Source organism: Protomyctophum parallelum, assembly GCF_964188405.1.
Source record: "Protomyctophum parallelum genome assembly, chromosome: 21".
NCBI lineage: Eukaryota > Metazoa > Chordata > Actinopteri > Myctophiformes > Myctophidae > Protomyctophum > Protomyctophum parallelum.
The window spans coordinates 17649517-17676102 of NC_139713.1; the positions used below are offsets into that span (position 1 = coordinate 17649517).

General features: G+C 40.8%; 2 protein-coding genes across 2 annotated transcripts; both read right to left on the bottom strand.

Annotated features, from left to right (window-relative positions):
- Positions 1–267: 267 nt before the first annotated feature.
- Positions 268–8860, bottom strand: loxa (lysyl oxidase a). Its single transcript, XM_083793483.1, has 7 exons — positions 7867–8860; positions 7588–7696; positions 6805–6942; positions 3389–3545; positions 2827–2922; positions 1645–1760; positions 268–739 (listed from the first exon to the last, which is right to left on the bottom strand). Exons 1-7 carry the CDS (start codon positions 8579–8581, stop codon positions 733–735), a joined length of 1338 nt encoding a protein of 445 aa, XP_083649609.1. The 5' UTR covers positions 8582–8860; the 3' UTR covers positions 268–732.
- A 9246-nt stretch (positions 8861–18106) lies between these two features.
- On the bottom strand, positions 18107–25074 carry LOC310878854 (eosinophil peroxidase-like; the record flags this gene model as incomplete). Its single annotated transcript, XM_083793271.1, has 15 exons — positions 25048–25074; positions 24876–24947; positions 24660–24747; positions 23484–23659; positions 23146–23278; positions 22715–22838; positions 22391–22597; positions 21775–22138; positions 21189–21349; positions 20594–20846; positions 20245–20415; positions 19608–19845; positions 19350–19500; positions 18756–18845; positions 18107–18130 (listed from the first exon to the last, which is right to left on the bottom strand). The coding sequence occupies exons 2-15, from the start codon at positions 24943–24945 to the stop codon at positions 18107–18109; spliced, it is 2250 nt and encodes a 749-aa protein (XP_083649397.1). The 5' UTR covers positions 24946–24947; positions 25048–25074.
- Positions 25075–26586: the final 1512 nt, after the last annotated feature.

Sequence of the window (26586 nt, forward strand, 5' to 3'; positions counted from 1 at the left end):
CTATTATTAGGCAATACATCATCATGCATGCAATACTAGATGTTATGCAGTATACATAGCCTACATGACATCTGCTCCGTGAGGACCGGTAGTTTAAAAAGAGGACACAAGTCACAATGTTTTATTCAAGTGTATTTCACCAAAGGATTTGCAGTAAAACGAGCTTCCTTCATTGCATATAAATATAACAAATAGTTTCCTTTAAGAATGGTCTTTTCAGATAAACCAGTTCTAGTGATTGATATAGACTGCACATTTTGGGCAAGCTGGTTTTGAGGGGTTTTATTTTGCAGGACATAACTAGTTTTGCCGTTTTCTCTAATTAGGTATAAGAAATGCAAGCACACATAGTTAAAATGAAATAGAAGCTAATTAAAGTGAACGAGATAAAACTAAATAAAAGGGTGAAACCATATAAAATATGTACAACAAACAACTATATCAAGCTCACATTTTGTGACCTCAGCCAAAATCCTGGATTGTTTACTCATCATTGTCATTATACTAAATTTTAAATAACTGAAATCCAATCATGTCAAATGTATTCGTATCGAATTTGCAATTATAACAAAAAAGAACCCTCACTGAAATGTACTTTGAATGATTATTTAATGTGTAGCTGAATACAGAAAAGGCCATTTGGAAAGGAACTAAACATTCACAATCCATACTCGTTTTCTTATGCAGTCCACTGTCTTCACTGCTCCACAGAGTTGCTGTGAAAGAATGTAATCAATACCTGAAAGAATACAAGAATAAATAAATAACACTATCTAAATCAGTATTTATAAAACAAATGCCTGATCATGTTTGAATTAATCCAAAACAGCATGAGGACATTTACTTTAAAAATGCCAATCCAAACACACAAACATATTCGTTCCATAAATGAGAAACATTATAAAACTACGGTATATATTAGACGAGAACATAAAATATTGGTGCGTATAGGAGCAGATTTTCCGGTATTAGACAGGTCTTCTACGCATGACCCAAACTGCCAAAAATATGGCGAGTAGCAAAGAAGTCTGAGAATAACAGCTTACATAATATTAAAATGTTGAAAATGGCACGCACAGTTTAAAAATGTCAACCCACCAGGTCTTTCGCTGATGAAAGACCCTATAGGTCCCATTTGATACGTTATTCAGTCCCTGATGAAGGCATGTGATGTCGTCAAGACATGTCAGGGTATTTAATGTTCAGGAGAGCTATGCAAAACTACAAAGGCATTTGTAGTTTGATTTAAATGGAAAGGAAAGACTGCCATATATGGTCCTTTACAATATAACCCCACTACCAAAGAGCATCTTTCTTTCATTTTTGTTTTCACCATCCCAGCAGTGCACCCTAGTCTTATGTTTATCAAGTGATTCTCAAACATTTTCATGTCAAGGACACTCATTTTATTTTTTATAGTCGATCAACAAGCTCACAACGCAACACGATGTGACGTGTTGTGAGCTTGTCGATCAGCTATTGTCGAATAGCCGGAAAAAGTAAAATAGGGCTTAATTGTTTAAACTGTTCCTCATTTTGATGGGGATGCTCTGGATGCCTGTCAAGAGATTCCCTGCACCACACTTTGAGAACCCAATGTGCTAAATGTTTTCATTAATTTGAGGACAAAATAGGCATACTTACGGTGACATGTGGCAGCCTGATACATAGGCATAGTTGCCAGTGTAGCGAACATCACAGCGCACTATGTTGTTGCTATAGTCCTGTTCTGGAACCTGATAGCTAGGGTTTACACTGATCTAGAGAAACATAACAGAGGGGAGATCATATCCTCACTGTCAGGTGTCAACATTGAATGTCCAAAATTACAGAACTGTGATAATAAGAAAAATAACTTAGAAACTTGTGTTCCAATGGATCCGATGTTTAAATATTTATAAAACCCTCAGACAGACTTAAACACTTTCAACCTGGGCAGCTGTATTATAGGATACTAGAGCGGTGCCCGTTGGGCACTGGCCTACTTGGAAATGCATGCCCCACCACAGTTATGTCTGTGTCCCTTTATGGAGTTCTTTATGCCCAAATATGGAGTCTATGCAACTGTCAGAACACAATTGTGATGTCAGAACAGGCCAGCTCCATATATGGAGATCTAGGGGTGATCAGGTGTGATCAATTGGCTAATTTGGACCCTGTCCAGAGCCTGGGCAGGGGCCCTCCAGAGCCTCTAGAGCGGGGCCATTGGGCACTGACCTACATGGAAGTTGGAAATGCATGCCCCAGTTATTATGTCTGTGTCCCTTTTATACCCATATATGGAGTTCTTTGTCAGGCATGCCCAAATATAGAGTCTATGCAGATGTCAGAATGATGTTAGAACAGGACAGCTCCATATGGAGATCGGGTCCAGAGGAAGAGGCCTTTTGTGGCGGTTCTGGACAACCGTGGGTCCGACCGACTCGACACCGAGCACTGCACTCCTTGTGGGGGTGTGGAACGCGTGTGTCGAATTTGATAGTTATAGTAGAAAACTTCAAATTTTAAACATTTTCTAAATGTTTCACAAATATGTTGCATCTCGTACATCGACTATTTTACTTTTGTGTGGCACTGTCATATGACAAAGTATAAAATAATGTATTCATTTTGAAACAACATAGAAAGAAGAAATATGGAGATAGAAGGTGACTATACTGACTATAATATAAGTCAACATTACAACAGAGTAATGTATGGTATAAGCTCTAGTATCTACTGAGATTCTCAGACATGCAGTAATTGTGCTTCAGGGCTAAAACATTCTTTAATGGGGCTCTTTAACAAAGAAGTGTGCCAGCTATGTCATCTGGTATTCTAACAAACCTTGAGTACATAGTTTCCAGGTTTCACATCTGTGATGTCAATCCACTGGCAGTCAATGTCAGCATTATAGGTATCATAACATCCTGGACTCAGACCCTGTAATTTTTGAAAAACATAATCATAAAACAGCTCATTTTCAAATCACAATGGAAGTATTATTTACAAGACTTTTTAATCGTATATTTTTATCGTTTGTTTTCAATACCATACAACCAAATATTTTGAGGTTAAGGTGGTTAGAATCAGTAAATATCTAACATTAACATTTAGGACTGAGAGTACATTGTACAACAGCAGTTCTGAAACATGACAAGGACTTGTAGGGCTATTTGGCCACAGATTTTGAAAATAAAAGTTCACGTACATATAGGCTTGTAAATTGGACATTTCAGTTATTCAAAATAACTGATAAATAAAATAGGGCTTTAAAGACCCAAGTGGTTAAACTTAAAGAGTAAAGATATTGCTGGGGGACCACCTGGAACTGGAAGCCCCTCAAGGACCCATGGCGGATCCTTGAGACCCTGCTTTGATTGAGAACCAGTATCACATAGCAGGTCACCTGGGTGTGTGAAGTGCACGCAAATCTCCTGTAGTAGCCATAGTCACAGGAGGTGTCCTCCAGGCAGAAGCTGGCCTTGTGGCCCTCTGCCACTGATCTCTCAGTGGTGGAATCCAGTAGATCATAGTGGCTGAATTCATCCATGCTGTGGTAATGCCTGAGGATCAGCAACACTATGTTTAACACTTACAATATTATTGGGCTCTTACTAAATGTTAATAAATTCAGTATAGGACCCAATAGTTAATATTATAATTGTTGTACTTGGTTCTCAGCATTTCAACAAGAATTACTGAATGTTGTATGATTTGGTCTTAACTCTTAACCACTTAAGCTCTATTAACCCATTGTTGTTCGATGATGTGGTGCAATAGTAGCTGGTCTACATGCTCACTCACAGCTGTTTTTGTTTTTGAAGATTTGGGGGAAATCTTTGAAGCTTTTCACCTATAATGACAGTGACACCAGAATTGAATAAGAAAAGGCTATACAATCAAATCTAGGGTGTTAATTGAACTCTAAGATTGTTTCGGATCCACTTTTAGTGTGTCTTGAACCTACAGTGTGTCGATCATTAGAGCTGTGCCAGATGTACTCCTTACTTGGGATTAGAAAAGTGGATTGCTTATTTTAGGACATAACTATGTACTGAGGTAGTCTAACTCTCTGATACTGTGGAAGTGAGAAATGTGAGCACTTTCCCATGTGTTCACTGGTTGGGCACACTGTTGCAAAGAAAAGAGGTTGCACAGCTCATAGCCACGATGCAATAAACCTTTTTAATTTTAAGTTTACCAACATTTTGACACAATATAGGTCTTCGGGGTATGGTGTGGGGACACAAAATGGATTTAAGCTGAAATATAATAAGTATTAACCACTTAAGCCCTATAATTGTGACAAGTTGCATGTTGTGAGCTTGTAGATCAGCTATTTTCACTATTTTTTAGGAAAATAGATTTTTCTTTTTTGTTGTTTTGAAAAATGTCAGCTATAATGACATATCCAAAGGCATGCCAGCTAGGGTGAAAGAGGTTCAGTTTTAAACTATGGTGCATTTCAGCATAATTGTCTCCACCAGGCCGAAGGCATGTGGGGAGAGTATGTTTTGCACTCCGTCCGTCCGCGTGTCCGTCCGTCCGTCCGTCCGTCCGTGTGTCCGTGTGTCCGTGAACAGCTAATCTCGGCCACCGTTAACCCGGTCGATGCCATATTTTGCACACACACTCCCTGGATGCCAACCATGAACCTCTGCCCCAAACTTTCCAGAACGGCCTGTTATAGCGCCACCAGGAGGCCGCTTTGTGCAAAACAAGTTTTTGCACAGTACACCTACAGATTTTGTCCAAACATCACGCAAATTGGTACACAGTCTCTCTAGAGCCATTCAACCAAACGGGTCTTTCAGATTTATCAGACTCCATCCTGATTGGTTAAGATTGGCTTCCAAAGTTCACAGGAGTGCTCAGTTTCAAACAAAATGCTGCAAATCATGAACACATCGCGTGATTTCCCTGAAATTGTGCACCCACATTCCCACTAGGCCGAGGACGAAATGCCACATGAACAATTTCAACTCAGCCTCAAGGTGGCGCTATAACTGGCCGAAAAGTGTTTTTACCTCTAACTGCACGGATCTGTGGATAACCTGGTGGAGACCTGTGCCCGGAAGGGCACTTTTTCTAGTTTATGTTCTGTTTTTTTATATATAGATTTCTATTCCACAATTCCACAACCCATTTGTTCACCCAGTGTCAATTATCTAATGTAGTCCTGAGCTCTACACTTCCGGCCCTCTGCCAACCTGGGGAGAGCAATGGACTGACCTCATGCTTCCTTTGATGCATGAGTAGTCCAAGCCACTTCTTTTCACCTGACAGGTGAGAGTTTCCCCGGTTAGACAGCAATTAGAAGGAACACGTTATTCCAACCAATTCCATGAGGCGCTGGACAGGGGGAGGCAGTTTAGAGACCAGGATTACTGCATGTTTTTTGTGAGGGTACCTACCCTAGGCTAGGGCTAGGGGACACTGGGAGAACATACAAGCTCCACGCCCCCAGCACCCACAGCGTCCCCAGCGGGAATCAAACCCAGGACCTTCTAGCTGTAAGGTGTGAGGTGACAGCACTACCGACTGTGCCACCGTGCCCCCCTGTTGTTCTTGTTAAGTAGGCTACATTGATTAAAATACAGCTTCGACTAATTCAGTGAATTTCTATTAGCTAAATGATTAATCATGTTAGCTAAACACACACGCACTCGCACACACACACACACACACACACACACACACACACACACACACACACACACACACACACACACACACACACACACACGCACACACACACACACACACACTCCAGTCAATAGTTCAGATTGACAAGAATGTGTATCGCTTAGTTAGATAGTTGAGTGGTTTTTTTGTATTGATCAATTGATTGTAAAACGTATGTATAGAAGATTATATTATAGTATTAGTTTACATTACATTAGACTAAAATTAACTAAGGTCTAGTTCATTTTAAGGCCTACACAGTAGGCCACTGAGGCCTGTATGCTCAAACCCACAATGCAATCTTTTGTTTTCAAGAGTGTTGCTGTGCACAAAGGTCGGTAGCATTACAAATTGAATACAACAAACCCTACCTACCGGTATTCCATTTCTCTCCCTCTATTTTCCATTCCAAGTACATTTGTCTATAATTATGTAACATTTAGGTGAGTAGATCTTGTTGAGCTGGACATTTTGAAAGTAGCTCTCAAGTCAGAAAATGTGGACACCCCTGATAGGTAGCAAAGAGGTAGCCAAATGTTCAATAGTGGCAATATTTCCCTTCAAAGGCCTTGAAGTAATTGCACTATGGCACCCTCTGTTGAAACAATGTTGCCTGAGTCCCAGTTGTGTTAACATACTCTTGTATTAGATTGAAGACATTTTTCCACACGGGTTAAGATCCAAGACTGGCTATGTTTAGGTTATGGCTAGCTGGGGCCTGCTACTGTTGATATATGCTACTGTAGTTCTGGCTCTATCATTGTTTGGGCTAAAGTTGCAAAGGCTGTCTCCTCAAAGTGTCCAGAAGTTAGTGTATTTAAAGTAGCTTCATAATATGTTTAATATGCCATTAATACATAATTTTGTTTTTTAATTTAGTTTTATTTTATTGCAAATATTTTGTCAGCAAGAGCACAGCACTACAAATGAAAATCCAATATTCAAAGCCAGACCTTTGTCTTTTCCAAGCAGTGCTTGAATGTCTCTATAGACACAGACGCCTGATTATATATATTATTGTCTTGATGTGTACACCGGTGTCGTGTGCCAAACACAACAACAGATCTACAAGCTCACACAGTGGTATGATGGATTTACAAATCAAACATGGCAGAAAGACTGACGTGTTGCACTCACTGGTGACAGCTGTGCCATTCCCATGAGTAGCGTGGTCTGCTGGGAAGGAAGTCTGCTGTGCCCTGGTTCTTCACCCTCTGAGGGAACCTCAACAACATGCGAGTGTCATAGTCTCTCACCTCCCCTCGGTAGGCTGAACTGAATGAGCAAACAAAACACCATCACAATTATATACACACACACACACACACACCCGCGCGCACGCGCACGCGCACACACGCACACACACACACACACACACACACACACACACACACACACACATACATGCATGTATAAAATCACTGTCAGTGAATAATCTCAGTAATCTCTTTTCCTGCTAAAAGCCTCCTCCTCTGGGGAGCAGTTTCCCTGAATTAAGGCAGGCTAAGTGCAAATTGTGGTTGTAGAAAGAAAAAAAAGTACTGTAGGCTATATGAGACTGTTTGGGTTAGTTTTTAATGAGTTTACCAGTGGTAATGCTCCCCCCCCCTTCTCTCTCTCTCTCTCTCTCTCTCTCTCTCTCTCTCTCTCTCTCTCTCTCTCTCTCTCTCTCTCTCTCTCTCCCCTAGGGAAACTATACAGTTATTACACTTCAACTTCATTCCCTATTCCACCACTCCACCCTTAAGGATTAGTGGCAGGACTCTATTACTTTACTCCCCTGCATGATGGTACCACCAGGGCTGCCCTGGGCCGCAGACACTCCAGGTGCTTGTTATGGTCCACTGAGTCACGCTGGGCCTTGACAGTCATGCAGCAAACCCACTTCTACTCTCCCGTGTAGCTTTGACGATAGCCTACCTTGACAAACAGTTTTCTTCAGCTGCACATCTGAGATTGTACATTGGAACCCTCTGAACATACACAGAGGACTGAATGTAGTATGCGTCTGGTACTAGATCAGGCAGTCCTATTAAAAGAAAATAATAATTAGAAATAGAAAAATGTTGCATAACTTTTTCCAGATAAACAGTGACATCTACTGGCAATTACTCAGATAAATCTGAGTAATAACTTTTAGGTCAACTGCAGGCTTTAGGCTACTACTTTAAAAAAAACACTTCACATTAATTGTCTTACCATACTGATGATATCTTGTGCCATATCCGGGTCTGGATCTGGACCTCGGTCTCTCGTACGCGTCATGGTAATTGTAATAGGGATTGTCTCTATCTGTAGACTTGTAAGGGTCATAAGGGTCATCACCAACCATCATGTCTTCTCTTCCTCTCGGTGGTGGTGGTGGTGGTGGTGATGATGGGCTAACACTGGGTTTATCCAGCGTGTCATTCTTTGTGTTATTGGCCTTTAGATGGTGGGCATTCTGATGGCGGTGCTGGTGCTGGTGTTGGTCGTCATGCCCTCTCAAACGTCTTTGAACCTGAGGTGGGAGCCAGCGCAGACCGTCGGCGCGCCCTCCGGAGGAGTCGGACACTGCAGCCTGCGCAGTTGTTTCAGCAGCAGGCGGTACCTGGCTGGAGGATTCCGGCTGTTTTCTCGCCGCCCCAGCAGTCACGTCTCCATCGCGAATGATGGTGACAGCAGGTCTCGCTTGCACTTGCTCCTTGGATGCACCCCTTTGCCTCGGTGGCTGGTACTCGGAACCATGACTTAATATACTAAAGATCTTGCCGTTGTGTGACCATTGTAGCGTCTGCCGAAGAGCCGTCCTTCGGTTATTATGCCCTAGCCTTGCTTCTTGATTCCCCTGAGAATTAACAGCCTGCGGTATGAAAGCAAATAAATAGACGCATGCATATGCGTAAAGTGGCGTGCCAAAAACGCGTAATCCCATGACGAATCCAACTGGAAGGGATTTTGTCTGTGTTCAAACAAGAACTTCGAATAATTGGAACATCAACCTCCCTTTAATTTAAAATGTATTCATTTCTAAAGCATGTGCAAACAATAGAAAAGCACAGCTGGACTCCTACCTCTCCGCGTAAACTCATATCGTTCTGTTCCTGAATCTTGGGCTTGCAGATGCGGGCCAAGTGAGATGGGGAGGAGGAGTTCCCAGTCCTGCTGGCTGCTCACATAACGAGTGGATGGCCTATACGGGAGGACTGATCGTTCGAGTTGTTTTGATTGATTGATTGAAATATTTATTAACAGTTTGTAGAATTTACAGTACATTTTAAGCACAAACTCAATACATACGTGTCATTCTTTGTGTTATTGGCCTTTAGATGGTGGGCATTCTGATGGCGGTGTTGATAAGTAGACGCTTCCCAGATCACGCGCAAAGCAGTTTTGCTCGTGTTACAACTTGCAATGAATGGTGATATAATAAATGTGCTGTAAACCCCCCCCCCCCTCCTTTTTTCCACTATCCCCAAGAAAAACAGATGCACGTGTCTGGATAGACAACAAGACATTTAATTAGCAATGTGATTGTGAAAGCATCCACCATTTATATAGCTAATTCCCATAAGTCCTTTCCTTTTCTTAATTTTCGATATTTATAAACACATGTCATGATAAATGGCACTCACACTGACTCTTGAATGAACTCTTGCCTAAGTGCAGCGCACAGTGCCAAGAGGCTCTCCGCACATCAACCTTCTCATAGGCGGAGCTCAACAACCTAAACAGAATGGTAGTATAATGGCTCTGCAACATGTTATTTTTCTGGGAAACCATGAAACATTTTCCCCCTGCCTTAACCCTCTCCTCTCCTTTGGCTCCTTTCTGAAAACGTGTGGGCCTAGTGTGGGCCTAGCCCACTCATCATGTAGCCCGCAGGGGACGGGGTGCCCACACTTTTTGGACTTGCGAGCTCAACAAGCTCGCGGCTCAACAAGATCTACCCATCAAAAAAATGATTGATCTCATTTCTGAAAATAGTTTAAAAAGGTACCCGAGGGGGCTTTGGAATAGCGGCGTTACATAAGACAAACGCACTTGGAATGGGAAATGGCCGGGGGGGGGGGGGGGGATTGGAAGGGTTTTCTTGTGTGTGCGAAACACAAAGTATTGCATTGTGGGTTTGCGCTGACAGGCAATTTTTTATGTTAATCATTTTTTATATTTAAAGTAGGCCCTATATATTTTTAGGGGAAGTCATGTGATCTACCTGCACAGCCTTTGTGATCTTTTGAGCACCCCTGATGTAGCCTACGTGGTAATAATCACCATATCTGCCAAGTAATCTCCATTAAGCCAATAATACACAGTCATTAAAGCTATATCCTGACATAATGGTTGCAAGCTGGCCACAATGACCCCAAAGTCCTTGACAAATTTGAAGCTTGTGTTGTATTCCAATAAAATAATACTGGCATGTTGTTAACACCAGATAAGAGGCATAATTCCTAGTTTGGGGAAGTTAATCAGAGGTTTTCAATTCCCTCTAGTCTAGCAAACCAGGAAAGCCTTCTAGAATCGCCATGCATGACCACATTATGGCTGCTATACTTTACCATTATAGTCACACATACATTATGCCTATATGGGACATTTTTATTTTTTTATTATTCGTATATTTATACAAATCTGCATTTTGGGCAGTATAGTTGTCACATCTGCAATGTATGATGTATGAATGTATGAATAGAAAGTGTGAACAAGCCATATAAGCATGCAACTGTTCTTTCTTGGTTGTATATGTAGCCTATACCAGTGGTTCCCAAAGGGGGGACCCCCAGGGGTCCTTGAGGGTGTTCCAGGGGGTCCCCAGCTAAATGATAGTTTGGAACCAAATGGACCCTTATGGGTCTGTAACTCTGAGAGTGTACAAATGGAACGGGTCTGTTTGGTTCCATTTGTACACTTTGTCCATGCATGTCAAACTGGGCGTCTTTGAAATGACACGGATTGAGAATCTCTGCAGAGCCGTAAAAACTTCTCTTATAGGGGTCCCTGGCATATCTTTTCAAATGGGGGTCCCCGGGGTAATTAGTGTCAATTTGGGGGTCCTTGACATGAAACAGTTTGGGAACCACTGGCCTATATTAATGTTAAAAGATTGAGTGCTGTGATGTTTGTATACATTTTCTGTTTTGTAAGTGTGTGGAGTTTACAGAGCCTCCTGAATTAAGATGCCTGCTGTCCGGTATCATGTGCTGTGAAGAGTTTTGAAGGTAGAGTTGGAGATCTATCATTCTGGAGATCAATCAATCTAGAGCCCATGGTCGAGTCATCATTGTGATGTCAGAACTACATTGTGATGTCAGAACAGGCCTATGGAGATCTATAGGGGTTTGATGAGGTCAGATCAACATATATGGAATGAATTCTGTACTGGCCATATATGGAGTGTGTCTTGAGTGTACAGGGTTTGATGAGGTCAGATCAACATAATGGAATTAATTCTGTATTGGCCATGCATATATGCATATATGTGTAACTCACGAGGCATTACTGATGGAACTCTCGTGCAGGTTTTCATAGTAAACTGCAATCACGCGGCTCTCCATCTTTAAAATAGGCTAATGGGAGGGTAGGTGGGCTGTCCGTAGCCGCATCACATGACTCAGACATAACCATAAGCAAACCTTGATACGCCCATATAGGCATGTCACTATGACATACCCATACCCATAAACAAACCCATCACAACAAACACACAAATCAACTGTGGGCAGTGTTTGACAAATTATTGTAAATATACGTAATAAGTTAATAATAAGAAATTATATTTAAACAATTGTTTTTATTGAGTGTCTTTTGATTAGTGAAAATGGACAAAAAGGGAAACAAATAGCATTGTGCACGACAACACGCACACACATGCACAACCCAAGACTTCAGCACCATGGACAGCGATCATGTCATTTTGGAACCCAATAAGCAATTGGACACACATGACATGTGATGGGCCCGCCCGTCACGCCAGGGGCCTGCACAGTGCTGACATCAAATAAAGGTTGATGTGCACGGGTAGCCTATACTCAGGGAGTATAGCCTCCCCTCAGCCCCCCTGAAGCTCCGCCCCGGCCTCTTAGCCAGGGTTTGAATGCACACTGCCAAACATTGGGAGCTTTTATATGGAAAATAATTTTACCCATGCACACCTGTAAATATTTGTGACAATAAACTGATGTTTCTCCTTAAAAACCAATAGACTAAAAACTCAACAGAATGTTTCCAAATGTAAATCCAGCCTGCGACAGATGTGGCCAGTCGCCGGCCACTCTAGCTCATGTTCTGGCACTGCACTAAACTAATATCATATTGGCAAAGTATATTTAAATAACTGTCAGACATTGTTGGAAGACCTTTTGACCCGGATCCACTGACAGCAGTTCTGGGGGTCAGGGGGACCGGGTCAAACTGTCTACTTTCCAATATAACATGGTAAAATATGTGACTGGCTCTCAGACTGATACTGTTGAATTGGAAACAAGCACAGGTTCCCACTCACACTACACTTATGAAAGATGTTATGCACTACTTGCAATTGGAAAAGATAAAGTTTGAATTGAGAGGGAGTGAAGATAGATTTTACCAGACATGGCAACCCTTCATTGACCATTTCAATAGGTGCACGCTAACCCCTCCTACACAATAGATAACATATTAGAAAATTGGAAAGAAAAGAAAAAGAGTATTTTTTCTTTATTTTATTTTTTCTCATTTAAAAAGAAATGTCTGTAATTCAGTTAATTTACAACAACGTGTTGGGAAAGTTTGAGAGCAAGAGTGTCTGTCCTGTTGTCTTTGTTTTGTTTGTCTGTTCACATTTGTCATTGTTTAACAGTTTTTTGTTTTTTCGTGTTTATCACATTTATATATATTTTTTATTATGTATTGTATGTGGAATTTACATTACCTGTCATTATCTTTCATTTTATATAACTGAATAACTCATTATCATTGTCAAGGATATTCTGAAGTTGTCATATACAAAAAATGCCTAATAAAAACAGTATTAAAAAAAAAAAAAACAATAGACAAAACAAATAGTGGTTGACGTTGCCATTCATTCAATATTAAGTAATCAATGTACATCCCAAAATGCAGAAACAGATTGCACAGTAATCAATACTGGAAGCTTGAAAAATAAATGTACTTTCCTTAAATGTTGTCTTCGTCACCACATAGTCAACAGTTTTTCTCTCCTTTGTATTTACTATTTACTTTTACCGAAACATTTATTTCTCTTTCTATTATTCATTAAAGGACCACTTCACCACTTTTCAACGTATCTTCATATAATAGGTCCTCACTAATAATCATGAAAAAATGGCACGATTATTTTATACTCGGTCTGTGTCTCATAGGAGGGCTGTGGGCAGTTCAGAAACCGTCTTCCAGTGACATCATCATTAGGCAGATTTTTTTTTAAACAAGATTTTTTTACAAAAAAGTTTAGATTTTCATTATCGTGAGAACGATGGCTTCCATTTTCGCATTGCAACTTTTCAGGACTAGAAAGCCTGCAGTTTTTATTAGCTTGTATTCCCCATCGATGATGTCACTGGAAGACGGTTTCTGAACTTCCCACAGCCCTCCCATGGAACACAGACAGAGTAGAAAAAAATAGCGCCATTTTTTTATGATTATTTGTGAGGACCTACTATATGAAGATAGGTTGAAAAGTGGTGAAGTGGTCCTTTAAAGAAAAGAGCCTATACTGTATTACTATTAGATGTTTCCAGCTGTCTCAAATGATAACCCTCTCTTTCCACAAGAAAATAGAAAAAATATACTGCAAAATCCTGCGTATTAATTTAATTAAGTGTACACATGGATCCACTGAGGATTGTACTGTATATATCCAATGCAAATTGACTATGTAGGCAATTGACTTTTGGCCATGATTTGATTGTGTGTTGGCTTTGAGCATGGATTGGGTCATACTTTTGTGGTTCCTCATACCACTGGCTCCTCAAGAGAGTGAAAGTATGTGAAGGCTACGTGTTCCATGGGTTATTTCCACTCCCTTCCATGGAAGGCCCGCCAGCCAGACAGAACCAGCTGTACTGGGTCACTGTTATTTTTTGCTCATAACTCATTGAAGTTGCTCCATGCAGACTCTATCCTCTGCAGTGAGAGTAGTACAGTCAGTGTTCCCTCAGACAGCGAGTGAAGCCACATCTGCAAGCTATTAACCCAGTTCCTTTGTCCACGTTGCTGGAATTCTCTCGCACTTCTGATCCTGGGCATATTGTCCTATGAGAATTTAAATGTATCCACTTTAGAATTGTAAAATGTGTTTTTCTTTTTTTGAGACAACGCCCTCTGACTAAAATACTTCCTTCAGGAAAGGGGAAAAAATAAGAGCTAGGCATTTTCTTGCGAGTCCCCTTCCACTGTGCATGGTGCTAAATGTACTGTAAAATCAACACCATTTTTCGGTTCATCACAAACTCAACATATGGCCAGTAAATACCGACCTAGCCACCCTAGACACGAAACAGCAGCCGACTTCTGAAGCTTAGAAAATGTTAAGCTTAGTTATTCAACAGTTTGGTCTTAAATAACTTTACATTCTGATAGTTATCATTGCTTTAGTGTTTGTTTGCAGTAACAGGAGTTTCCATGTCTCTCCAGCTCTTTAGTCAAAGAAAAAGAAAGTGCATTTTTTACATCAGGATGCCAATTGTATCTAATCAGGAGAGAGAACTCCTATACAGGATACACAAATGACATTGGAATGAATGACACAAACAAATGAGCGGACACATTTAGAAATGGAGCACTATAAAATGGAAGCGGATAACCTATGCCATTAAACACCTATTTCAAACTATTTATTTCATAATTTCCAAAAACACTCTCAGTGAGAAAATAATTTCCGTTTCCATTTCTTGAAATGTTTTGCACAGTCATGTTTTTTTCCCCCTAACACCTCTATATTTTTAGCAGCATGATATCACCAACTTAAAAAAGGACCACACACACTCACACGCACGCAGACCACGCACACACGCGCACATGCACACACACACACACACACACACACACACACACACACACACACACACACACACACACACACACACACACACACACACACACACACACACACACACACACACACACACACACACACACACACACACACACACACACACACACTTCATCATTCAACTCTAAGAACCAGTGTGTGTAAAGTACATTTACTTAAGTACTGTATTTACTTTAGTATTTAAATATTGTACTTTTACTCCACTACATTTATTTTAAAACTTTAGTTACAGATTTTCATTATTATTGTAGATCTGCTATTTTCAAAAGATAATTATACATTTGAAAACTTGAAATGGGACATTCTGCACAATGAGTAGCCTACTTTTACTTTTGGTACTTTAAATACATTATGTATTTCTACATTGCATTATTGATAGTTTTACTAAGTAAAACACGTGAGTACTTTTTCCACCACTGCTAAGAACTGAGTACACCTGCCTTTTGGCCCTCACTAGCACTTTCCTGCTAATCCCCTCTACAATTTAACTGCAATTAAGACACAATCACTGTTTACTAATGGCGAATTCCATATTCTCTAACACACACACACACACACACACACACCACGGACATTTAAGATATGTATGCTTTCAACAGGGCTCTCAAAACTCTGACACAGACAGACAGACAGTTTTTTCTCTCTTTCATAAATGGTAGGTTTCCATTACTTCTGGAGTGAAGCTTCAACACCCCCCCCCCCCAGCACGCGCGCGCGCGCACACACACACACACACACACACACACACACACACACACACACACACACACACACACACACACACACACACACACACACACACACACACACACACACACACTCACACACACACACACACACACACACACACACACACACACACACACACGCACACACACAAATCTTGGTCTATCGTGGTAGACGTGGCACTCTGCACGCGGGTAGACTCAGCAACCAGGAGGAGGAGCCCTTCACTCAGACCATAGGGTCTCACACTCACTAAATATCACTCTTCATCTCACTGAGCATGGTTCTAATTTGGGGTATCCCTAAAATCCTTATCTGGCTGGACAAAAAAAGAAACAAGTGGGGTTTCTTTTGTAATTTAGTTTGTCTGAGCTCATGAAATATCACAGTCACAGACACTGACGTGAAGACATGGTCCACACTCACACATGGATAGGTTATTTGGTTTCATTCACAGAATACACAAACGTGAGTCCTGTCCGTCCCTTCGCTTACTTCTCTGGATTCTTCTCTTAACCCCATTCTGGACGGGAGCCCCCTTTGGTGTTTTAAGGCAAGCATTATGTTATACTTTAGCTGTTGAAAATAGCAGATCTACAAGCGCATAGCGCCGCACTGAGTGTGTGCTATGAGCTTGTAGATCTGCTATTTTTGGAAAATCATGAAAATGTGGCGCAAATCTTTGAATATACAGTATATTCTTTCAGAGCGAAGGTTTTTAACTGAAATATTTGCTTCTGGGGGGGGGGGGGGGGGTCCCTGGAACAACATATTTTCAGATGAGGGTCGGTGGCCAATTACATATATTTTTAGGGGTCCTTGACTCCTTGACATGAAAGTGTTTGAGAACAACTGACGTATAGAAACAGTTTTTTTTAAAGAAAACTATCAGGATTTGTAGAATCGGCCTCAGTCCAAAAAGGGAACTTACTAGACTACGTCAACTCAACACACAGTGTGAAGGGTTTGCCCCCATCATGTAGTGATACGTTCTTTTCTCACATTAATCAACCTACTTATTGTGCATAGATATTTTTGGATAATGAAATGTAAGAGAAGCGGAACATTTCACAATCAAATAAATAAACGTACAATACAAAATCTGGCCATAAAGAATTGTAGACTTCTCCTCATGAGATTACTGAAGGCATATAGGTAGGCTACATCATCATTGTGAGGTCATTACAGTAAATTAAATATCATGAAATGTATTTGACACAGAACTGCATCTACAGGACCCATACATTTATTTGTTAAGCACTTATGCCCTATTATCAAAGAAATTATAAAATATTTGCCTATAACGGCATGTCGTATACTTCAAAACTATACTCCACAATGCAAAGCACATCGTGACCCAATCCGCCTATGTGCTGACACACCATACAAGAAAGAGGAACTCCTGGGTGACCACAGCACTATGAAAGTATTTGAATGAGAGAAACATGAAACTTGAAGCCCAACGTAAGACTTTATATATTGTATAACAAATCCATGCCTATACTGTATATACTGAGATCGCTGCAATTCATTCTGTAAGATCTTTTATTTATAGGAATGGAATGCACTCTAATTACAGATTAAAATCCTGAGAAAATAGTGTAAGACAAGTTTTCACGTTACAGAATTTTCTGCAATGCTTCATGTTCTGAGATTGTATCACATACAGTAGCAGTTTTGTGGAGAAATGTAGCCTACATAAAAACAAGAGTCCATATAGAGTATAGAGTCCATGTTGCTCCTATGCCCAAATAGCAATTGGCTGAAGTGTGGCACTAACTTAAGGAAACAGAATGGGGTCACAGTTGGATGCATCCTGGAATTAGAATCTCGTGTGAAAAAAAAATTTCACCTGAGGGTGGCACTAGAGCAGGGGTTTTCAAAGCAATTTAGAGTTGTTCAAACCAAATAAACAGAATTGGGGTCACTTTGAGTATGTGATCATATACTGTAACTATCGCCACACATAGTTCAATAAGAAATGCAAGTTTGATTAATCAAGTATAAGGTAAATGGGCTAAGAATTTGAGTACCAAGAGAACAAGGAATCAAGATAAGTAAGTAAAATACTATCTACAATGTATAGTCAATGAGCAGGAAGTTTATGGTGCAGTTATTGTGCACAGTTTAACCATGTGACACAGTTGGTAGGGGACACAGATGAACAGAAAGTTCATAAACCTTTGCTTAGTTTCACATTTTTAATGTTGAATGCACAATAAAACAGATTTTGAGGATTACGGTAAAACAAAACAAAAATAGTCTAGGTACAGTGCATAAGGTACAATATTTGTTCGCAATTGCAATATATGCTCTTTCATATAATACTGGTAAAAATCCATAATGAAAATATGTTATTTATTACAGACATTAACAAAACACAAACAAAAAGCAGTATGGTGTAGGCCTACATTTACCGTGTTCAATATTTCCATTTTGCTCAAATTATTACAAGACACATTTTCTTTTACATAATATAAAAGCCGATATGGCAACTATGTTGACAATACTGTCTCGATAATGAAGTTATAGATAATCAAATGTCTTTTCAATCATGTTCTAGAGTCTAGACCTTTAGACTATGCAATCATTGTAAATAAATACTTCAATCAATCAACCAAGATGCTGGTCCAATGGGCCTCTACGGATACTCTTCATACTACTGCAACATCTTGTCAACTATTGTGAGACGACCTGTGGGATCTAGGGAGAAGCATAGACGAAAAGTCACTCTCACAGAAAGATAATAAGCTCACAACGAGCCGTGACATGGTGTATCCGAAGCTTGTAGATTCACTATTTTGGCACGCGACAGAATTGTTTGACGGGGAACCATGGTCTTGTTCCATAACTGTATAGTCTCAGGTTGTCAGAAGTTGGCATATCACCGTTATGTTCTGGTTCACTTTCACCCACATGGTTCATTTGATTGGCTTAAGTTGGCAAACTTGGCAGCAGGGTTGAACTAGGGTTGAACTGGAAACGGATATGACATATCTTCACATTTGTTTCCAGTTCAAATCTGCTGCAGTGCTACGTGTCAATCAGATGAAGGTACGGGGAAATTAACCGGAAAAAGGAAACAGGTATATGAATGGTAAATGGTGCGTTTATATAGCGTTTTTATCCAAAGCGCTTTCTTTACATACTGTAGATGTGCATTACATTCACCCATTCACACACCGATGACGGAGGAAACCATGCAAGGCACCAACCTGCACACTGGGAGCAATTAGGGGTTCAGAGTCTTGCTCAAGGACACTTCGACAGTAACTCTGGGGGAGGAACTGGGTCTTGTTATTGGTCAAGGTTTATATCAGTTGATTACCTCATTGTCCTGAAGCTCCTGGTCATCCAGTCCAATAAACTGGTTCTCTTGGTCCATTGGGTCCACCTCGTTGGCTTGTTCGTCTTCATTCTTAATATTAAAGAGAGAAATTGGATATTTAGCTTATATTTTGTCTCACAATTGAGTTGGTTGAATTTCTTTGAGACTGGTGCTGATCAAATACAAGATTGGGTGAAATTGTTAGTAATAGTATTAACCATATTGATCAAGTGGTTGTCAAGACATTGCACCAAATAGCACTGTACAATCAAACAAAAATAGAGTCTGACCTCGTTTCCTTGGACTTCATCATCATTTTCTCCTTGGCCTGCAACACCAACATATTTTATTAAAACCATAATTGCAGCTATATTCAGAGGAAACGGAACAGAAATAATTGTATTCACATGTGCTTGTACACAAGATGTAACAATATTTGAATGTTGAATCTTGAATATAGAATAATACACATTATTGAACATGAATTATAACCAACAAAATGTCACTAAGAACAGTAGATCAATCCCCTCGTTCACCTGAGCGACGTGTCTTCCATAACTGCAAATTCAACTTTGGGATGGTATTGCAGTTGACCAGCCTATTGGTGGTGGTTTTTGACACAGTGAAGACATCTTGAGGGATAGTGCGGATTCCAGTGTTGTCACAGATGATCCTGGCCAGGGAGGCGCGTTGCAGGTCATTTCTCTGTGCAGGGGTGAAGACTCCTGGAGCCTCATACCAAAATCTGGGAAAATACACACGTGCACACACAAACATTTAGTGTGTGTGTGTGTGTGTGTGTGTGTGTGTGTGTGTGTGTGTGTGTGTGTGTGTGTGTGTTATATCATTCACCTGTCTCCTGCACGGATATTCCGGAACTGTCTACTGATGAGACAGGCAAACAGAGGGCCAACGCGGGCACCTGCGCTGAAAGGCTCAGCGACACCACCGAGCCAGACGTCGATGTTATCAGGTGTGCCGTAGAGCTGAAGCAGCCGGCGAGCCAGGTCACGATTCTGCAAAACGGCACCGAGCTGAGCCTCGGTTTTGGGTTGAGAGAGCCCACATTCCTTTCGCCAGGCGTTGTAACCTTGTCGGTAAAAAAAGACAATTGTTGATGAGGAATTTGGACTATTTTTTTTGGACAGCATTTCACTGAAGTTAAGAAGCACTGTTACAATAAGTAGATAAAATGTTTACTTTGTTGTGCATATATACCTTGATGCCATGTCACGTGGCATAAATAAGTGATTAAATAGATTTTCAAGAGAAATATTTAGGTGAACATCCTATGGCTTTGTGGGGGAAATGCATTGCAAAGCATTGCATTGCAAAGAAAGCTTCTAGATCTGCTATTTCCAAAAAACAAAAGTCATATTTGTTTCATATACATTTTATACATTTTGAAAATGTTTTAAATGTTAAATGAAATCTTTGCATAGGCCTATAATGAAACAGGTTGACAGTGTTTGTTTAACATGTACTGTACCACGAAGGCCATGGTCACGTCCTCTAGCCATGTTGAGCGCTCCCAGGTCCAAAGCTACTTCAAAGATAAATTTGAAAAGCTTGTCCCTCACAGCATCCACCAACATGTTATCCTGAGTGTTCAGTTTAGCTGGCGACCTAACCATGCCACGGAGAACAGGGTCAATGCCACCTGTAGAAAACAAATGTAAAAAGAAAAAAAAAACATACCATTGAAGAAATAATATTGTCTTTGAAAACAATATTGTTTTTTTGGACTGGGAAATAAATGTTCACATTTTCGTGATGAGTATATAGCCTATAATGTGAATCATCATTACACAGTGTTCTCACTGAATGACGTACTGCACCTTCGAAAACAATTCTCCAGGGAGTAAAGAAGGCCTGGAACAAGGGGACATTGCGGACATTGGCCTCTCTGTAGTTTTCATCCAGACGGGGCAAGACAGGCTGGATGGTATTGTGTGCAAAGCGGTATGCCGCTGTGGCAAACACGTTGGAAACGCTGGGGTCTATGCTAGGGTCGTATCCACGGTAACGGCCAAGCGCTCTGAGTTTGTCCGGACCAAGAATATGTAGCAGGTAGTTCTGGAACACGATCACCTGGAAGACACATTGTGAAATATTGTGGTGTAATTAAGTCAGTCATAAGGTGGAACACAGTGAGTGGCTAGATGATATAGTCTTAGAGCTGTCACAATTATTACATAATCGCTTATTTATTCATTGAGATATCCGGTGCAGATACAGTATCTAGTGCCAGAATGGTTAGATAGGCCTACTCTTATATATGTAGTACCTCTCCTCTCCTGTGTTATCTTACAGAGATTTATTAGTAGTAGTAGTAGTATTAGTAGTAGTAGTATTAATAACCCTATTAGTATTATTATGTTTTTAATATGAGAAATGTGAGCACAAGTTCATGCGTTGCAAAGGTCATGTTACCTGCATGTAGGCACTATTAATCTTGCGAGCCTCTTGGTAGATCCTCTCACCGTTCCATTGTGGGTTAATTCTCCTCAGTTCACGGGCCAAGCGGTTGTGTTCGCGCAAAAACAGAGTGTGAATGGATGTCAGGTATATGTTCTCATCCACACGGGTATCACCTGGAAAATAGCAAAACAGACAATGACCAAATGCCAATCACTTCCTCTTGTCAATATGTCAAAGCAAAGCAAAGTTACTATGTTTACCCAGGGTAACTGGACTAAGCTCAATAACATGTTTACAGCCAGGCCCTGCTCATAGAACATTTCATGGTAGGGGTTCAATGCCTTGCTCAAGGGCACTTCAGCGGTGGTAATGTGAACGTGCCGGTCCGGGGATACGAACTAGCGACCTTCCGATATCAAGACCACTCCGCAAACCGTTCGGCGTTCGGCCACCGCTGCCCCACATGTTACTATTGGACGTTTGCCTTAATTTGAGCGGTCAGGTAGGATTTAAGAGTGTATCAATAGCATTCTTCATTCTTCATCAGATTAGAAGATTTTATTCTCAGCCCCCAGAGACAAACGGAGCTCACACTAACCTGCAATGAAACAGGGCACCTCTTCTGCATTTGGGTTGTTGGTGATGCTTCTGCGTGTGGCACACATCTTTGCATTCATAGGGTTGAAGGGAAGCAGTTCGCGTCCACTGTCTCTCCACCGATCATTGACGCGCATCAGGCCCAAGTCAGGATTCAAGTCACGGAGAGAACGTACTAGCTTGTCCTCAGACCCGTATACTTGGCCAAGGTCAAGGAAGGATGTCAGAGAATTCATCTGCTCTCTCGTGTTTGGTTCACCACCAAAATTGAAGGCCGAAGTTCCCGATCCACAAGCAGGTGCCGATCTGAAGGAAGGCAAGCAACCTTCAGGGGGGCGGGGTCGACGAGGGTCATCTTCGGGGAACTGTTCATTGGAAAGCATAGATGAACGACATAAGTCCTATATACTTGAACAAATAGTGAGAATAGCTGATCTATTACTATAATGACATGCCCAAAATAGGGACACCAGATTCAAAGTACTTACATTTTATGGGAAGAAAAACTAAATCACTGGGTAACAGTTTGGGTAAATGTTGAAATTGTTGGAGGCTAATAACATAACACAAACGTAAAAAGAAAATCATTGCAGTAAGGCTAGAAGAAGGACACCAACCACAATGGGGATGCAGGGCTCAACTGCATGACAGCTCTCCTCGCAGTTAACACCGTCGCTGAATGAACGAATGCTGGGGGAGAACGGCGTGAAGCTGAGATCATGATCGTTCCACTGGCCAAAAAAGGTTGTCATGAGGGTGTTCTCTGTGTCACTGACCACTTGTGCATCAATTGTCCTTAGAATCTTGTTGGAGACCGCTCTCGCCTTATAGAGAGGAGCAGAATTGATTATGTTTAAGTAATGTATTGAAGATGTTATTATTATTATTGTGATATATCATATCTCATGCATCATGATGCAGTATACAGTACAGTATAGTACCAGTGGAAGCATGACATTGTTGATCTTGTTTATGGAGCCTTTTGTTAGGAAGATTCCGTCATCATATTCAGCAGGAAGCCAGCGGGCAAATGGGGTGTTGGAGGCCCCAAGACGAGGGTTAACCCTAAAAAATTAATAAACATGAAAGTCATGCATTTGATAGATTCAACTGGAAAACCCCAAAGTAAACAAAGTCAAATTCCAGCCAAATTTCTAACAAACTTAGCTGTAATATTAGCTAGGTTTCTAAAATTAAATTGAGGTCTTGAAAACATAAGGTCTTGAAAACATAATCATCAAATATTTTGAGGTGCCCTAAATGTTTCTTCATAATAATACATATAAGTAGTCCTATCAAAGTTATACATCTTGATGGCTATACAGCCAATAAGATTCTACTGTTGTAACAAATGCATGATGGTAGCTCTTACAAGTTGTTGCAGATGCTTGTGGCTGTGCGAAACGTGTTCACGTTCGGTACTCCGCGGCATAGTGGCTTATGCACACGAGCAGCACATCCCGTTATGTTAGCGAGGCTCAACAGCTGCTCCGGAGTAAGAAGATCTGAAAAGAAATGTATGACAAATATAAATGTATATACAGTACTTTGTTATATGGAGTTGTGCACCAAAGATGGTGATCTACAAGCTCACAACACCTCACAATGCTACATATTGTGAGCTTGCAAATTTGCCAGATTGCACTTTTCGGGACACAGAATTATGTTGAACGTGCTCGTGCATTTGTGTAGAAAGAAACTTCTGCTGACCTGTTGCATTCAGTGAGCGTTTGTGCACATGGTGGACCTTGTCGTGCAACAGTCTGATGGTTTGGGCCATGTAGTCTGCAGATCGCACTGCTTGGCGGGTATCTCCACGTGGTTGCTTCATGAGCCGCAGAGTATCAGAGGGGCTAACGTGATCCCTACGCACCCTGCGCAGGCTCCTTGAAAGAACATTGGCAGTAGCCTAATGGTTAATGGAAGAATCATGTTGTACAGAGATGGAAATATCCTCCATTTTTGTATACATTTCTTATTCAAATGTGGCACTCGTAGATAGCTCAGAGCATCTGTCTAAGACAAAAAGCCTAATATGTCCCCCAGCCAAGGATGATTCCCTTTTAAGGCCAATCCACACCAATGTGACTCTTTGCACTCTTTGGCCTTAAAGCTGTTTGGTTGCAAGGAGTTGCATTGGGGCGGTCTGGCCTTAATTTAGGCTAGTCCAGTGGATAAGATCATTGGTTTTAATGTCCCTTCCTGCGTGGGCCAATGCGACTCCTTGCTTGCAACTCCTTGCAACATGCAACTTGTTGCAACCATTATCCCTAATGGCATGTTGCAAGGAGTTGCATCGGTGTGGACTACCTCAAAACTGTTCTGTTGCAAGGAGTTGCATTGCGGTGGTGTGGCCTTTAGGCTAGTGGATAAGATCATTGGTGTAGTTAGTGCCCAAATCCTATATTTGTGGCACTGGTGGGTTGCCGACAGTCGGGTTGTAGTTAAGATGTGTGCTCCAGAATGTGATGTCCAAACATGTGCGTATAGTTGGTATAATGAAGATTTATTATCGGTCTCTGCAGGCCTAGTCACTACAGCATACATCTAAATAAATACAATAAACGTAAATGATACAGACAACAGCCTCCTAAACACAGTCTAAAAACGGTTTGCCTCTTGTCAGCAACACCTGCTGGTTGATTGAGACCTGATTAAATACCCTGCCAACCTTGACCATGCCCCTCAGTGGACATCATTGGATAATGGATACATTTAGGAGGCTCAAATGGCTCTTACAATTGGCTTTAATGTCCATTCCTGCATGGCACTGGTTATTACTGTTAAATGGGTTGTATGCATTATTCAGTTGTTTAGTAGTGAACTGCACTATGTATGTAGTAGTAGTCGTAGTAGTAGTAGTAGTGGGTTATATCATTAACTCACTCTTCTCTGGAGTACTTGTAAGCTTCATCCACAATTTTCTTTGCCTCCTTAAAAGCATCTTGAAGGTATGGGCTACCCAAATAATCCCCTGAAAACCACAAGAAAGATACACAGTCATCCTACCATACCATATCAATTGCAAGGCTTTGTAATATCCATATAATACAAGCAATGACCAACCAATTATGCAGTTTTTCATTTTGTAAAATATGATACCTGATGGAGTAGAGTGGCTGTGCATGAAGCACATGCCCAGTGTCAAAAAGATGAAGAGACAGGGATTCATCTCTGAAATGTATGACGAGAGAATAAATAACAGAGTAGAGAGTAAATATACAATAAATCTTTGCAAAATATGACAAAAAGAAACGTATAATGACCCCCTTACCTGGGACTCTGATGGTTCTCTGAGAACTCCAAAATATGAAGTAATTGTTTGGGTCACTAGCCCAGTATTCCTGCCCTTACCAGTGACTAGCCCTACTTATAGTCAGAAAAAGGCCTCGCCCCCCTGTGTTCTATAGCTCAAAGGTACTTCCTTCTTCCTTCTCCCCCTATCTCAAGTTGTAATTATCTTCCTAGTTCCTTCTCATCATTAAGTATTTGTTTGACTTTATCTTCATCTTTATCAGTAGTAGGCCTAGTAGCAGCAGCAGCAGCTTCAGCATCCTTTGGTGACATTACATACAATTCACCAATTGAAGTTTTTCTCTGACTATTTATATTGTAAAGTGCTCTAAATCTTATAAACTTCATTGATATATATTTTTTGGCAAAAAGGGTGAAGTATCCCTTTAATCACCCTTTTTGTAGCGTCTGCTGATTTGCCTTTATCTTTTGGCTGTCTTTTTAAAACATTATTTTTTTTGTTAGTCATATTTCAGACATCAACTCACTTATAAAATAACACATAACATAATACTCACTGATTTGGTAAACAGCCTGAGAGAGTTTCTTTTTTTTTTTAAGAATTGTTTTTGCGGCTTACGCCTTTGATTGATTTTTTTTAAGGGACAGACAGTAGGCTGACAGGAAACGGGAGAGAGATGGGGGATGACATGCAGTAAAGGCCGTGTCGGGCTCGGGAGTCGAACCCGCGGCCCAGACGGTTACGCCACCGCCTGGGACCCTGAGAGAGTTTCTGATGGAAGATAATCAAATATTATTTGAACACAGAATTATTTTAAGGGAATTATTGGCATCGTTTACTGATAGGCCTGCTCTTGTCATTAGATGCCCCAGATGAACTGGGGATAAGGAAGCAGCATAACCAATGCCATGCTTAAGAACATTTATGATCTGTTCTGAAACCTCATGATGCATGCAATTAGTCAAATAATCTATCATTTCTATACATTATATATAAAACTTTAGGCCTCTCTTGTGTGTCTGTGCAGGGTGTGGCTGACAATAAGCACTCTCCCTATACAGCACCTCCCTGGATAAATAAAGGATGAAAAAAGAACAGCTTGCTCCTCCATACAGGTTAAGATGAACTTTTTCTCCTGGCCTTGCTTCAGATCCATTTGTACTATGATTTGTTATTAATCTCCCCCTCCCCTGTTCTTATTTTTCTTCCCTTTCTCTCTAAATCAGGGGTTTTCAACAGGTGGTCCGTGAACCACTGGTGGTCCGTGGAGGTATTGCGTGTGGTCCCTGACCGTGCATTTAGTAATGTAGCAAAGTGAAGAGTTTGTATTTTCTTCCACAGAACAGTGCACCAAATGTCTGGGCACTCACTATTCCGTGTCAATGTTGAGAATTACTGAGAAGTCTGAGGTCAAGAAATTCTTGAGAATCTCAAGAAGGGTGAAGTGGTGAAGCTTGCCTGATTGAGTCATCATTATTAGGAAATGTGCCCATATAATCATGTGCTATATCTTGCACGTATTTGCCATTTTTACTATATATATATATATATATTACT